Genomic DNA, 15348 nt, shown 5'->3' with positions numbered 1-15348 from the left:
TTGAAGGCATGTGGGAATGTGAAATGCACCCAGCAATTTCACTCTGCCAGCTCTGTGGCTGGAGCAAGTCACAGAAGCTAATTAGCAGTGCATAGCAATGTCTCACAGCTGTTTCAGTCTGGAATGGAAGAACAATTTATCTCATTGAAAGGAGAGGGAAATTTAAGGTGAAGGTAATTGCTCAAATTGGATTTTTAGCAAACACATACCACTAACATCTGTGGGTCACAGTAAGGTTACTGAAATTATCTTGGCATTTTTAATGACTAGAAGAAAATGGTGTTTTCACCATACAGTCTTGACAAGCATCTAAAACTTTACAGATATGGAAAACGGATGATCGAGAAAGCAAGAGGGTCAGACAAAAAGCTCAGTGATTGTAAACAAACAAAGTAAGAAAAGAGCATCACCGCACTTCCCCATGCAAAGAGTGCAAAGTGAAGGGTCAGTGTTGAGCAGAAGTGTGACGGGAGTGAAATAAACTTTTAGAGAAACACATCACCTATCGGAAGAGAGTGCATCCCATGGGAAGACTGATGAGGCGAAAGAGGAAAAAAAAAAAAAAGGAAAGATTCAGAGAAGCGATCTGAAATGACAGGCTTAGAGAATAAAGGTTTGTGGGAAGGACTCCAAGAAGTAAGCAAGCGGTGAAACGGGGGAGAGGCCGGGCAGGGTCACTCACCCGCTCCATCTGCGGTGACGATGGCTTCGGGAGAGATGCACACGCCGCGGTCGTACACCGGCAGCTCCTCGCAGGCCAGGCTCTCGGGCCACGAGTGGCGGTACTTGATGAGGATGGGCTCACAGCCCTGCCGGGCCCTCTCGCACACAGACTTGCAGGGCTTGATGGGTTCGTGCTGGAAGTCAATGGTGCAGATGGGCGCGTACATGGCACAGAGGAAGAAGAGCAGGTCGGGGCTGCAGTGGGTGCCCAGCAGACCTTCGAACTGCTCGATGGCCAGGATTGCGTTGGCCTGGGTGCTGTGGTGCAGGTGGTTGGGCATCTTGGTCATGTTCCAGGGCAGGGACTTGCACAGGGGGATGCGGACGGGCTCACAGGCTGCAGCCCGGGCTCCGGGCACGCGGAGCAGACAGACGGCAGCCAGGGCGAGCAGCCCGGCCCGCTGCAGCAGCAGCATCCCTCCCGGGCTGCCGCAGACCATGATCCCGGCAGGATGGGGCAGGGTGCAGCGGTGCCAAGCACGCCGAGAGGCCCGCGCCGCCGTCTCCTCCTCCCCACTGGAGCTGGACACAATGATCTGGGAGCTTCTCCTCCCCCGGCACTCTCACGGCTTCCGAGGATCAAATTCCCCCAATGGGGTCCCACGAGCTCCGCGAGCCCCAGCCGCCGCCCCTGCTGCTCCTGCCGCTCCGACTGCCCTGTCCCGAGATCTAAACCTTCTGGGGCAGCATCATCTATTTATTTCTCGTCCCCTCTGGCGGAAACATCAGACTTCGCAGATGAATTGGATGAGAGGGGAACAGGAGGAAGCGAGGGAGAAATCAAAACAAAAGTGGAATTCAAGTGAGGTAGTTGTGGTTCTGGGGCGTCACATCCCCAGGATTACAAGAAGGTGCGAAAAGAAGCATGAAATTCCCCAAAGTGAGGACGGAGCGGAGGGAATATAGGGGGAGAGGAAGGAAAGGAAGGAAAGGAAACCAGAGGGAAAGTCTCCTAATGGGGGAAGAGGTGCAGTAAGAGCTGAGCCCAAAGATCCCGTTTTTGCTGGTAGCCGCGGTGGCTGCGGCGGCTGCAGCGACCCGGTTGGCCGGAGGGGCGGGCGGGAGGTCTGCGCCAGGGACTCACGGGTCTTCACTTTCCTACCTCCCGGCCGGAGAGGCAGCTCCCACCCCCGGTGCAGACCGAGCCCTGCAATGCTTGACCCCCTTCCCAGGAAGTAAGGGATCTGGGGAGAGGTGGTCTCTGGTTGGAGTCGGAGGGGAGGGAATCCTTGAGAAGTGGTTGAGGACGCGATAACCCAAGACAGCTCGGTGGACTTGAGACCTGCGCCCCTCCCCACCCCCACAGTGCGGAGCCGCTCCGGCAGGCTCCGGGGAAGAGCCTCCAACCCCTTACTCAAGGGCCCTCCCAAGTTTTCCACGGAGGATTCTCCCCTTTTCCCCACTTAGGAACCCCCGCAGCCCCTCTCTCCCTGGGAGAGCAAACTACAGCTTTATCTCCATGATCACCCGAGCTCTGCAGAATCAGACAAGGGGGAAGGGGGAGGAAGAGACTTGAACCAAGCCACTTTAAACGTCCAAGTTGCAGAAAACGTGGACCCTTGTGGCAATGGTGAGGCCTTCACCCAGAGCTCCTAACTGCAGAAGTCTGCATTTTGAGTAACTTAATGGAGGGAAATTGCCTTTCACTTAAAAAAAAAAAGGAAGAAGAAATGCTGTACATAATTGCAAATAGGCCACCAGAAGACCAAAAGCAAGGAAATGGTTTTTCTTTTAATTTTTTTTCTTTGCCCTGCAGACAGAACTTTTGAGTTTTGCTTTTGAAGCTTAAGAAGGAAAGCCAACTGCTTTAAAGTACTTGGACGTTTTTTTCTTGATTTTACTCACTGAAATAAAATGGCACTTATTATTTGACTCTCCTCACCGACATTTTCACCTAACGCTTGAGAGAAACGCGTAGGAAAAGTACACCACACATAATAACGATGATGATGATGCCAATAAAACCCTTTCCATCCAAATGAGTTCAGTCCAGAGAAGAAAATAGAAAACAGATCCCCTCCTGGTCTGATTCCTGCCGCTAATGAGCCACCTCTCCCTCCCCCGCTTTCAGGTCCAATTGTAAATGGCATGACCTGCGGAGGCCCTCGCACCCTGCCCTTTCAGTGGGAAACCACTGAGCAGAAGGATTACAGAATGTCAGAAAACACAGCCCTCGTTGAGAGGAGAAGGAAACAACCCCTAAAACAAAACAGGAAGTCACCTTTGCTCTTCTACATCATTGAAATATTCCGCTGCTTTACTGCATCCATTTCTCAATGACAAGCAGTAAAAGATGCCCCCCACCCCCACCCCCGCTGGCCCCGTTTCAGAGTGCACGCTGAGATGCCAGTTTCCATTCCTCAGCCCTGACCTCACGGCACTTAGGAAATGTTAGTGCTGACGTGAGATGATGAGGTTTTATCTCTAACATGACCATAAACGGCAAGTGGGCCTGCAGTAAAATTCTTCAGAAGAAAGTTTGTTCCACTTAAGAGGAAAAAAAAAAACAAAAACCCAAACGACAGTAGATGATGGAGAGGGAGTCAGTTCATATCCAAATTTTGCCTGGCATACAATTATGTAGTATCATTTTTAAAAAGAAAGGCAAAAATTATATAAATGAATTAGGTGAAAAATTATTTAGCAAGTAAAATTTAGGGGGCTGGATTTTTTAAACAATCAATATTAGAACATTTTGGGACTAACCTATATTAAGGAAAGGTAGGTTTGATTTTCAGTAAACTAGAAGAAAGGAGTTTACTTCTAGTAGGGATAGATATAATAAAATTTTTAAATACATTTTTCTGTTATCTTAAATCTTAGTAGTATTTTAAAAAATGAGCTAGTTGTGTTAATGGTTCTCCAACTATCTGCATTCAAGTCTGTTTTTCTTTCTCTGAACAAAGGTCAGTTTTCCCCTTTGTCTAGCATATCCCCTCACAACTCTTCTTTAATCCAAAATTGTCCTTATCAAAACCACAAATAAGTTTTGGCGCCTCCCAGAAGTCTTTTTGTTCAATTTTCTAGTGTCCCTTGAACATTTTTCATTTTTTTAAACATTTTTAAGATTTTTATTTATTTATCTTTAGAGAGGAAGGGAAGGAGAGAAGGAGAGAAATATCAATGTATGGTTGCCTCTTGTGAGTCCCCTGCTGGGAACTGGCCTGCAACCCAGGCATGTGCCCTGACTGGGAATCGAACCGAGATTGTGTGGTTCGCAGGCCGGTGCTCAATCCACTGGGCTGCACCAGCCAGGGCATTTTTCATTTTTGAAAATTATTCCTTTGCATTTGTCAATTTATTGCTTCCAAAAACTGAATTCCTTATTCATCTGAGTGTGCTCTGCCTTCCTTAACAGCACATATGATATTTTACCAGAGAGAATTTGTCTTCTATTGTGTTTCTTTTGAAATGGGCATTTGAGAAACATTGGCTGATGGAATTTGAAATGCAATATTTTAAATATTAAATATGTATGTCTTAAAGAGATATAAAATCAAACTGAGTAAATAACGATAGCTAAATTTGGCAAATGAGCCATATGGCCATGAAGAAAACACAACCTAAATATGTCACACAGTTTCCACTGTGGGTGAGCCATAATCTTCAAAAACGAGGGCCTTCGAACAGGCCCACATTTAGAGGAAACTGAGGAGGAATGAAACCTGGTGTCCCAGAGGAAATGGGTCATAGGGAATTTGTTTCTCTGATGTTCAAGTTTATGCAGTTTGCTTTAACTGACTGAACACTGATCTTTGTGTAAAACTGTACCTGGGTCACAGGAAAGATAGCTGATTGCTTTAGGTATTTCTCCGTGTCTCGTAGACATTTCAAAGTAGATGATTGGCAGAAAATACACAAGGGGCTGGAGAAGTAGAGTTTTTAAGTGACATTTTGATGGAAATATTAACTGTGATCTTTTAGAAGTCACTTTTTAGAACTAAGGATGAAAAATCAAAGAGTTTTATGCAGATTTTTCACTTGAGAAATTTGTCTAGGTGTCAAATGCAAATTATTAGTATAAAGGTATCTTGTTGAAGAAAACATCTTATGGAGACTAGATTCCAGGACCTGGAAGGGCTCTCCAAGGTCTATGCCATGGGTCCCTTCCAGGACACTCTGAGAGCTAGGTGCACCTGGCTCTCAGAGAGCTGTGCTGCAGCACACGCCTAGCACCAAGTTGGGACTAGGGGTCAGTTCTGTGTTCCACGGCTGCTTAGGAAGTACCCCCTGACCCAGTCATGACCACCCAGTGTTCTTAGAATGCATCGTAGCACCATGGTCAGTGGCAGTTCATTTAACTTCCTAATAGGGGTTCCTGTCATAATATTAAGAAAAGACCTCGCTCTGGCTGAGTAGCTCAGTTGTTTGGAGCATCATCCTATACAGAAGAAGGTTATGGGTTCAAGTCCTTGGCCAGGGCACATACCTCAGTTGCAAGTTCTATCTCAGTCAGGGCAGGTTTGAGAGGCAACAAATCAATGCTTCTCTCTCACATTGGTTTATTTCCAAAATTTAAATTTGACCAATTAAAAAATGTTTGCAATGTGTTGTTTCATAAATAATTTCAATATGAACTTTTTTCAGCTGTTTAAACATACTTTAAACTTACCCCTAGTTTGTGCATATAAGAGTATCCATCCACATCAGTCCTATAAGAAAATGTGCTTACATTCCCACAACCAGGGCTTACAGGTGAAATAATTAACAATTAACCCAGCATGGGCATGGATCAGTCAGAATGAGTGTGGCCAGTGCCATTTGTTCCAACCCAGGTCCAGCCATAGGTACCCAGGAGGTGAGGGAACCAGAGTTTATTGGGTAGCTAGTATATGTGAGGCACACACAAGATCTGTCCAGAAACAGTCCAGCCATTGTTAATGCAAGAGAATGGTTTTGTGCAACATCAATAAAACCTAGCAGCCAAAGAGAGTGGACTGGAATGTGCATGTGTGAACAATAACGACTTCACTGTACTAAGTAGGGGCTGTAGGCACCACTGAGTGAGCATGTTTACTGTGTGGCCATCGCATTCAAAAATGATTGAGCGAGTACAGTAGTGAATGTGCATCAAATTTTGCATTAAGCTTGAACATTCCTCTGCCTAAACTATTTGGATGATTCAAAAGGATTTCAGGGATGATGAAATGAGAGCAGTGCAAATAAAAGTGTAACAGAAAAGCTTGAAAGGTGGTCAAGAATCTGTTGAAAGTGGCCCATGCGTTGGAAGGCCTGCAATAAGCAGAACACCTGAGAATGTTGAATGTGTTCAGGCTGCAGTCCACAAAGATAGGTGACTGACAGTGTGAGAACCAGAAGCCGATCTGGGGATTCCAAAACTACTGTGTCTTAGATCTTGACACAGGATCTTGACACGAAATGTTGTGGCAAAGTTCACTCCATGGCTTCTGCTATCAGAGCAGAAGGAATATTGCGCTGCATTTGCTAATGACTTGATTCAAACTGCTACCAATGAACCAGATGTCCTCAAGAAGGTCATAACTGGAGATGAATCATGGGTCTATGGCCGTGATCTGGAAACAAAGGCCCAGTCGTCCCAAAGGAAGTCACCTTCTTCTCCACGCCCCAAAAAGGTGCAAAATCAAGACCATGTTCACTGTGTTTTTTTGACTGGGAAGGTGTTGTCCATCAAGAGTACACCCCTCCAGGCATTAATAAGAAGTACTACCTCAGTGTTCTTCATCAGCTGAGTGATTCAATACAATGAAAATGGCCACAGCTATGGGCAACTGATGATTGACAGCTTCGTCACGACAGTGTGGCCAGTCATGCATCATGTCTTGTGCCAAATTTTAGGTGAAACATCAAATTACCAAGGTGACTGAGTCTCCCTACAGCCCAGATTTGGCATCCTGTGACCTCTGGCTTTTCCCAAAACTAAAATCACTTTTGAAAGGGAAGAGATTTCAGACTGTTGATGAGATTCAGGGAAATACACAGGGAAGCTGATGGCAATGCCAACAAAGGATTTTGCAGAGTGTTTTGAGCAGTGGAAGAGATGCAGGGAGAACTAGGTGAGGTCCCAAGGTGCCTACTTCAAAGGGGGCTGAGGCATCCTTGTCCTGTGTACAATGTTGCTTATATCTTCTTCAATAAATGTCTCTATTTTTCTTTTTTTTTCCTATTTTTCATATTACATGGTTGGATACCTTCTAGACAGACCTCGTAAACTGCACAAGGCTTTGCGGGAGGCATTAATTCCAAAGATGAAGAAACTGAGGCTCAAAAAAATGAAACAATCCCCCAAAGATCTCACAGCTCAGTTAGGGCCTATCAGAAATGGGACTTCAATCCACACTCTTTCCACAGTCCCAACAAACAATTCTTCACAGGCTGAAAGGAGCTGGGAAGGGGGAGACCCTGGGCTGTCTGTGAGCCTGGGCCTTGGCCTGAACCATAACCACACTCAGTGTCAGGCACTGGCTCTGCGTGCCCAGGAAGAGAATGCAAAGCCTTGCATTGCAAACGGGGAGACCTTCCTCCCGCATGACCCCTACGGAGCGGCTCTGTGGGCCTGGTAATGCCTCCAGTTTCAATCCAAGAAAATCTTACCTTTCCAGTCTCCAGGCAATCCAATAAAAGCTTCCCTCCTGTCAGTTCCGTCAGCATTAGGGCCTTGACCGGCAAACTACAGTGCGCAACAGAATCCCTTGCAGGGCTTCTGAAGACACAGCTTGCTGGGTCTGGGGTGGGGCCCGAGAATTTGCATTTCTAGTAAGTCCCCACATGATGCGGATACAGCTCTTCATGAACAACCCTTTGAGAACCACCCCTCTGAAGGGGATTTTAAACCCTGAATTACCCTTAGTAAACTCTTCACGTCCTATAAAGATTTCATTATTTTATCTCCCGGTTGGCTCTTTTTACAAAGAATTTAGAAACAAAATTTCAACGAAGCAACCCAATAGCTAAATGACACTCTGAATGGAGCGGGCCAGGAGGGAGGGTGGCGGGGGAGGACTAGATACCTCTCTTAGTGACCAGAGGCCATCCTCAGGGCCCCAGTGAGACTTCACAATAAAATCAGCCGTCTCTCTGACCCCAATGTACTTTCCTAAAGGAAAACAGCACCACTCCACCTGCATTGCAACAAAAGAACAATAGATCCAGCTTCAAAGAGGTTCCAGAAAAAAAACAGTGTCGTAGCAATGGAATAAAACCTTAGCAATCTAGACCACCACCTGTTGCCCCTCCCTAACTTCCCATTGAAAAGAAAACTCAGAGATAAAATTACTTCTGCAAAGTCATGAGTCAGTTAATGGCAGTTAACAGTGTCCAGTTCAGTGTCTTTCTGTTTGTACCAATCCTCCTCTCTGTTGGAAGTGTGTGGTTTTCTTATATTTGGAAACACCAAGTGCCTATATATAATGTATATGATGATTTAATGTAATGGTATTCAGTTTACACAATTCCTTAAATTCATCCAAACCTTCCAAACAACCCCAAAAGATTCGGAACTTTGGAAGGGGAGGGGAGGGACACACCAGGAAGACCCCACACTGCAGCACGCCCTGTCTAAGTGACACCCAGGGGATCGTGAATTTCTTTCTAATCTCCCTTGGACAAGATTCAATTACTGTACCGGTGACTTCTAGAATACGCTTTCTACCATCTTACTCTGGGCCCGACCTACATGTTCTGCTACGTCTTTCACCTTCTCATGCCTTTGAAAGCCTTGTTGTGCTCCTCAGTCCCCCTTCTCCTGGTGACAGGGGAGAAGTCAAGTGGGACACAGGTCCCTCCAACCCCTGCCTCAGGCCTGAATTCTGAAACAAACAAGCAAGCAACTGGTTTTTACCACCAAGAACAAATTAGAAAATGGCCTTAAAATGACCACCATACCATTTGAAATCCTGTTTAAAAAATCCATAAGAAGCAATAACAATCCAGCTAGTCCCCTGTCATATGTGATTAATTAATGTGAATCCTACACCTCATGTTTAACCTGGAAGATGAATCATCTCTTCCATGGACATATAAATAATGAGAACATGAGTCTGTCAACTTGGCAACTATATCAATTATAAAAACTAATAAATGGTTTTAAGTCAATTTTTCCCCTCAGTTTCAAAGAGTGTATGCTCACCAGAAACTCAGAAATAGCTATTGAAAGATGTTTAAGGTCAAAGCGAGGTACTTCAAAATAAAGTAACCCTTGTGAAGGATCTAATTCTTACCATGGATCCTTCTAGTGACAACTGAACCCTTCTGGGCCGAGAAACATTCCCCTGAAACACCAATCAGCGAATTTCCCACACGTGGGAATCCTGATGTGCTGATCTTGTAACCGAAGAACATTAATCATCCTTCCTAACTGAGGCCCTTGACACTGCACTTGGCCCTCAGACACCACCCCCTTCCACCGCTGTTGGTAACTCCACCTCTGGAAGAAACTCTTTCAATCTCTCTTCTCCATTCTTCCAGAGTAAAGAACTGGAACGTTATAGTGTACCTTGGGCCAGAATTGTGGGAGCCTGTCTCTGCTAACAACCTTAGTAACTCAGTAGTTGAGTTAGCAGTTAGAGAATTTCCTAATTACAACTTTCAAAGGTAAATGTAGGCATCTTGCTTCTTTCTTGGGATATATTTGATCATATTTCACAGACACAACATATTATTTCTTAGAATGTAGCATTATGAGCAGGCAAATGCAGATGCTGTTTTATTCTTGCTCTATGTTTTGTTTTGTTATTATCTGTCTGAAATCTGTCCCTTAGGAATCTATTCTTCCTCACTCAAACATTGGATATTTTTTTCATGCATTTACTAAGTTAACAACAGAAAGAGTTGGAATTCCATCAGCAGCAGAGTTATGTTTTGAATTTTGTACACTATATAATAATAACAAATACTTACATAGCATTTATTATGATTTAGTATGTGCCAGGCACTATTAAAGCATTTATCTCACTTAATCATCACAACTCTGACCCATAGTGACATGATTATTCCCATTTATGAATGTGCAGGCTGAGGTCTCAGAATAAAGAAATAATTTTTTGAGACCCCATGACTCCATGAGAGGTCATGTCAGGATTCAAGTTCAGACAGCCAGCTGCAAAGCCTGTCTGCGGTCTTTCTCTTTGCACTCCATGGCCTCTGTGTGTGCACTTACTCCTCCACTGTCACAGCGCCATTAGGAACAGGTTAGTATGCTTTTTAATATCAGTCCCCTACTTACCAAATTGCATGCCAATTCCTCACATATCTTTATATATAACATCTGTGTTAAGATACAATTTGCATGAGTTACATGAAGTTAGCTCTTTTAAAGAATACAATCTAATAGTTCTTGGGTTGTTCAGGGTTCTGCAACCATTATCACCATCAACTTTAGAACATTTTCATCACCCCTGACCCCCTAAACATTCTGAAATTTTCAAACAAGAAAAGGCAGATTATCTAACAACAACAAAAGCATACCAACACTCTTAAAGAAGCATCATGAAGAATCTTTTTCCATCTCTTTACTTTCTGTCTGTGTGTCTTTCTACTCAAGTGGGTCTCCCTGTAGACAGAACATGTAGGGATCTTTTCTTTTGTCCATTCAGCTATCCCATGTCTTTTTATTGAAGCATTTAATCCATTTATATTTAAAGTGATTATTAACAATAATCAGGTATATGGTTATTGTCATTTTATTACTTATAAATTGCGTTTTTTTCTTTTTAAAGAAGTCCCTTTAACATTTTATGTGATACTGGCTTGGTAGCAATGATCTCATTTAGCTTTCTCTTGCCCAGTAAGTTCTTTATCTCTCCTTCAAGTTTAAATGCTAGCCTTGTTGGGTAGAGTAGTCTTGGCGGTAGGTCCTTAATTTTCGTCATTTTGAATATTTGGTAACAATTCCTTCTGGTCTGCAAAGTTTCTGTTGAGAAATCAGCTGACAGTCTTATGAGAGCTCCTTTGTAGGAAATGAACTGTCTTTCTCTTGCTGCTTTTAAGATTCTTTTTTTGTCTTTAACCTTTGGCATTTTAATCATTATGTGCCTTTTTGTGGGCCTCTTTGGGTTTATCTTGTTTGGGATTCTCTGTGCTTCCTGGACTTGTATGTCTTTTTCCTTCACCAGGTTAGGGAAGTTCTCAGTCATTATTTCTTCAACTAGGTTCTTAATCCCTTACTCTCTCTCTTTGCCTTCTTGTACCTCTATAATGCAAATGTTATTTATTATGTTTCATGTTGTCCCACAGGTCTCTTAAACCATCCTCATTTTTATTTATTTGTTCTTCTTGCTATTCTAATTGAGTGGTTTTTGTTACCCTGTCTTCCAAATCACTGTTGAGATCTCCTGCTTCATCTAATCTGCTGTAATTCCTTCTAGTCTGTTATTCATTTCAGTTACTGGTTTTTTTTTTATTTCTGAGTAAGTGAATCTGTACACAGGTTATTTAAGAGGGCATCCAGGTTTCTAGCAGCCTTCTGTCTCATGCAGAAGGGCAAAAATTTGGCTTATTTTTACAGCCAGATGTGGGGGCTCCTCATTCAGCCCCTGGTACTCTGGGCTGGGGAGTTCATTGGGGGCTGGGACCCATCATTCCCCTGGCGGGGAAGATGGTTTAACTGAAATATTTCTCACAATTCTCAGTCTCCAAATATGACTTGAGGGCCAGCCCACTTCATGTCTCCACCCCTCTTACCAGTCTCCACATTCAGCTAGTCTTCAGATGGCTCTATAATTTGCTTGTAATTTCGATGTGATTTTGGTAGGAGGGGAGTACAACATTTTCTTACTCTGCCATCTTCACTGGAGCTCCTTGACCTGATGAGAGATATAATTTGATAGGACTTTTCAGGTAAGTATTCTGGGAAACCACTCCCTCCACCCTAGATACATGTGAAAGGTAGCATGGCACATGGGAAACATTCCCAGAAAGAGAACTAGGGAAATAAGTTATATGGAGTGACATTACTCAGTTATTCCATCTGAGGTGGAAAGGAAGGAACACAGGGACAGAAAATTAGCTATCTTATCTCTGGACCTGATAAAGATAAAAACATGGCAAATTTATGAAAACAGCACAACATGATTAGCCACCAGATCCTTTCTAAGGATAAAATTTCTCTAAATCCTTCATCTCTCTTACTAGAGTTCATATTTTGACTCTTCATGACTAACTGCCAAGCAAAAACAACTTGAATTTTTAGCTATTTTGCAAGAGTAAGAAATAGCACTCCATTTCTTAGATTTTCTTTCTCCCAAATTTGGATACTAAAATTATTTTAATTTGCAAATAAAATATAATCTGCTTTGAATGAAAGCAGGATATAGATATTCAAGAGCACCTTGGAATGGAGTGTCCATTGGCATGCACTTATACTTGTCTCTAAACAACATACATGTTTTAACGATCTAACAATACTGATCATGACAGCGATTAACACAATGACAACACAACTATCAAGTTCTAACACTGCGCCGAATAGAACCAAAGTGGACAGGCTCTAGAAAAAACAGTGAAACTTGTGGGGGAAGGGTTTGGAGAGACAGGAATTGTTGGGAGCCGACCAACAGCTGTCCCTTGACATAGTTGGGATGGATGAGATGCATCTGCACAGCAGAGGCAACTGTGGCTGGATTTCCTGTCTATCTCTCCCTGCATGTCTGTCTTTGCAATTAATAGGTGGTGGGATTTTTAGACTCCTGTATTTCAGGCCCAATGATCTGCAGAATTCCAGTAAAGTTGTACAAAATGATTTCTTGGCCATAGAACAGAAGTCCCTTCTAATGGGGTAGCCCCTGAATGTCTAAAAGTTGAGGGAGTAACAGCCCCTCCTCTACCTTGGACAGGAATATATATTAATTGGAATTAGACAGGTAAAGAAGCAGGAGAAGCTGGTTAACTATTACAAACTGAGCACGTAGAAACAATTACTAAGGAGTTAGAGTCCAAAGTACATAAAGTAAGATTCTAGATAAGAAGATAGATAGCTAAGTTAGACACCACGAAGGCCTTGTAATACATTTCCTATAACCACTGTTCAGTCTGGTGTATCCTTTTGATCCATGGCAAATTCTAAGAACTTTAATAAACAATAAGGCATTTAAAACTCTGTACATAGTACATACAGCTATTTCTAATTGTCTGATTGATGGCTCTCCTGGTCAAAATAACCTTGGTTTAACATAACTGAATCTATGGAATTTCCTGTACTTTTCCTGGTTACCTCTGTATTGATTTTTTCTACTTAACTGATCATACCATACACCTGTTCCTTTACTGTTATGTAACAATCTCTATAAAAATAAAGCCTAAATCAAACTCTGGGAGTTCAGTCAGACCCACAAAAGCTGGCTGTTCTCCGACATCCAATCGGGTGCCTGACTCTTCATTCATCACCTGCGCCGTCCATCCTTTGGGGACCCTGAGACCTGCCGAGGCTGGACCCTGGCAGGGAATAAAAAATAATCTCTGAAAAAAAGTTTTAAAATGCCCTGATTGGTGCAGCTCAGTGGATTGAGCATTGGCCTCCAAACTGAAAGGACACAGGCTCGATTCCTGGTCATGGCACACGTATGGGTGGGTCAGGTCCCCAGTTGGGAGCATTCAAGAGGCGCTTTTTAAAAAAGTTTAAAGGAATATTATTATCCTGGAAGAGATAATTTATCCACAGATGCATTCATTTATTGAACACTTACTACTGGACTTCTAAGTGCCAGACATTTAGGTTGTGGAGATAACACAATAAAGCAAAGCTGAGTCTGGACCATCATAAAACTTACATTCTAACATGTTTTTTCTATGAACTGGAAGGAGCTGTATGACGGTCAGTCCTAGGAGGGGCTAAGTTACAACATTACGTTACAGAAAAGATTTACACTAGACCTGAAGAGTGTTCTAGGTAGAGGTTGGTAAAGCCTTAAAATCGGTCTCTTAAAAATGATTACTGTAGAAAAAGAGAACACCATTCTCCTCAGAGAGTTTAAGTGTCACCATCCTGCTGGCCAGGCCATAGGTACCGCTCTTTGCTTCAGAAAAGCCCTAAACTTAGTGTAGAGGGAGGAAGCCCTGGAAGGTGAGGCTTTGAAAGAACTGGCAGGTGGAAAAAGATTATGTTGGCATTTTTGGTTGTGCGTACAAGCTGTTTTTAAACTTTATACTTATATTTCACTGATATATTTTATGTTGGATACATTCATGTGGTCACTTCATATAATAGGAGCCCAAGGGTATACCTTTGCAAAGATTATTTGTCCTGCAAGTGATAGACTTCATGTTTCATTTCACCAAATTATAGGTTCATGTTTTGTTTTATTTTTGTTTCTTTTCCCACATCATTCATGGACATGCTCTTTGCAGAAAATTGCATTTCCTCTTCTAGGTATAAAAACATCGAACCAGAACTGTCTGTAAGACCGTGATTGCCGGGTTTGTACAGGCCTCAGCAACCCTCCGTCACTCAGCACCACACCAGCTTAGTGGGCATTGCCTGGCGTCGAAACACTGCTCACCATGAGAGGGTGGGGGCTTTGTAGTGCTTTGCACCTATTATCCATTTTGTCTGAGAGTTTGTTTTTCTCTGAAGAATGTAGTCAAGCCAACAATAGCTGACTTTCCCTGAATTAATTAAGAAGAACCAAATAGAAAACCATAAAACTGTAACACTCAATTCATAGTAAGACTCTGACAAAAGAACCAAAGGCAATCAAGAAACTGCATTCCATAGAACAGAGGTCAATCACATTTAGAAAAGAAGTTATCCAAATTGATAGCCACTCAACTCCTTCTCTCTAGCTATTGCTACCTTTAGGGAAACACAAATTTGTAGGTTCTGTTTATGAATGCACATATTCTATATTTTAAACAAATGTAATGTTCCTTAGCTACTCACACACTTCATTGTTTCCAACCTAAGTATAAACTTACTTTTCCTTTCCTGACTATAGAAAATTTAGGTTTGTGTCATTCCATTTGTAGATCTTAAAATATATAAAGGATATATTTTCATTTTTGTTTCTTATGTGGGTATAATGAATATTACTGTTCTATCCCTAAGGCTACTATGTATGGTTAAAATAAATTATTAGAAGAAAATAGGGAAAAATACTTTTGTTCACTGCCCAGCTGAAGTCCCTCCCCCCCATCTCAGGTAGGGAAAGAGAACAAAGAATAGAATGAGGGAAACAAAAGGAGGTGCAGCAAAAACAAGTTGGGAGAATGAGAGAGATGAACTTTACGCCTGTTGGCAAAGAAGGTACTTCCACAGAGAGCGGGGGCTGTCGGCCCTTCCCCTCGGGACTAAAACCACGGGAGGGCCCTGAGTGGAGGGACTTTTCTGACCTTTGTGTGTGTGAACAAAGAAAGCTTCTGGGCTTTTCTCCCTCCTTTGCAGCCCTCCCAGCCCTCTCTTGTGCCCGGTGTGGTCACTGCTAGGAGTGGCTCAGCCATGCAGGTGAGGTCTGCGTGACTAGGTGCTCCTGGGACTAGGTACTTAATTCTTCTCAATCCTGGGGTCAAAAATGAACACTTTAGCCCAATATTTAAAGCCACATTCCTCAATCATCTTTGTTAGTAATAAACCATCAGTTTGTCTGCTGTAACTTATTTTCCAATTGATTCCTAATTTGGATTGGGAAGAAAGGGGTTTGGTTATCAAACTCCATA

The 15348-nt window shown here is 42.9% G+C and overlaps 1 protein-coding gene across 1 annotated transcript in view; it reads right to left on the bottom strand.

Annotated features, from left to right (window-relative positions):
- FRZB (frizzled related protein) overlaps positions 1-1983 on the bottom strand; it is a 34631-nt gene extending 32648 nt beyond the window's left edge. The window contains exon 1 of the mRNA XM_037044335.1: positions 683-1983. Within this exon, the coding sequence (XP_036900230.1) occupies positions 683-1163 (481 nt within the window). The 5' untranslated portion in view covers positions 1164-1983. The remainder of the gene's footprint in view (positions 1-682) is intronic.
- Positions 1984-15348: the final 13365 nt, after the last annotated feature.

This window comes from Sturnira hondurensis, unplaced genomic scaffold (genome assembly GCF_014824575.4).
Source record: "Sturnira hondurensis isolate 20B ecotype Veracruz unplaced genomic scaffold, ASM1482457v3 Scaffold0004136, whole genome shotgun sequence".
Lineage (NCBI taxonomy): Eukaryota > Metazoa > Chordata > Mammalia > Chiroptera > Phyllostomidae > Sturnira > Sturnira hondurensis.
Note: the sequence above shows the minus strand (reverse complement) of the source record. Positions and strands in the feature narration are given on the sequence as shown.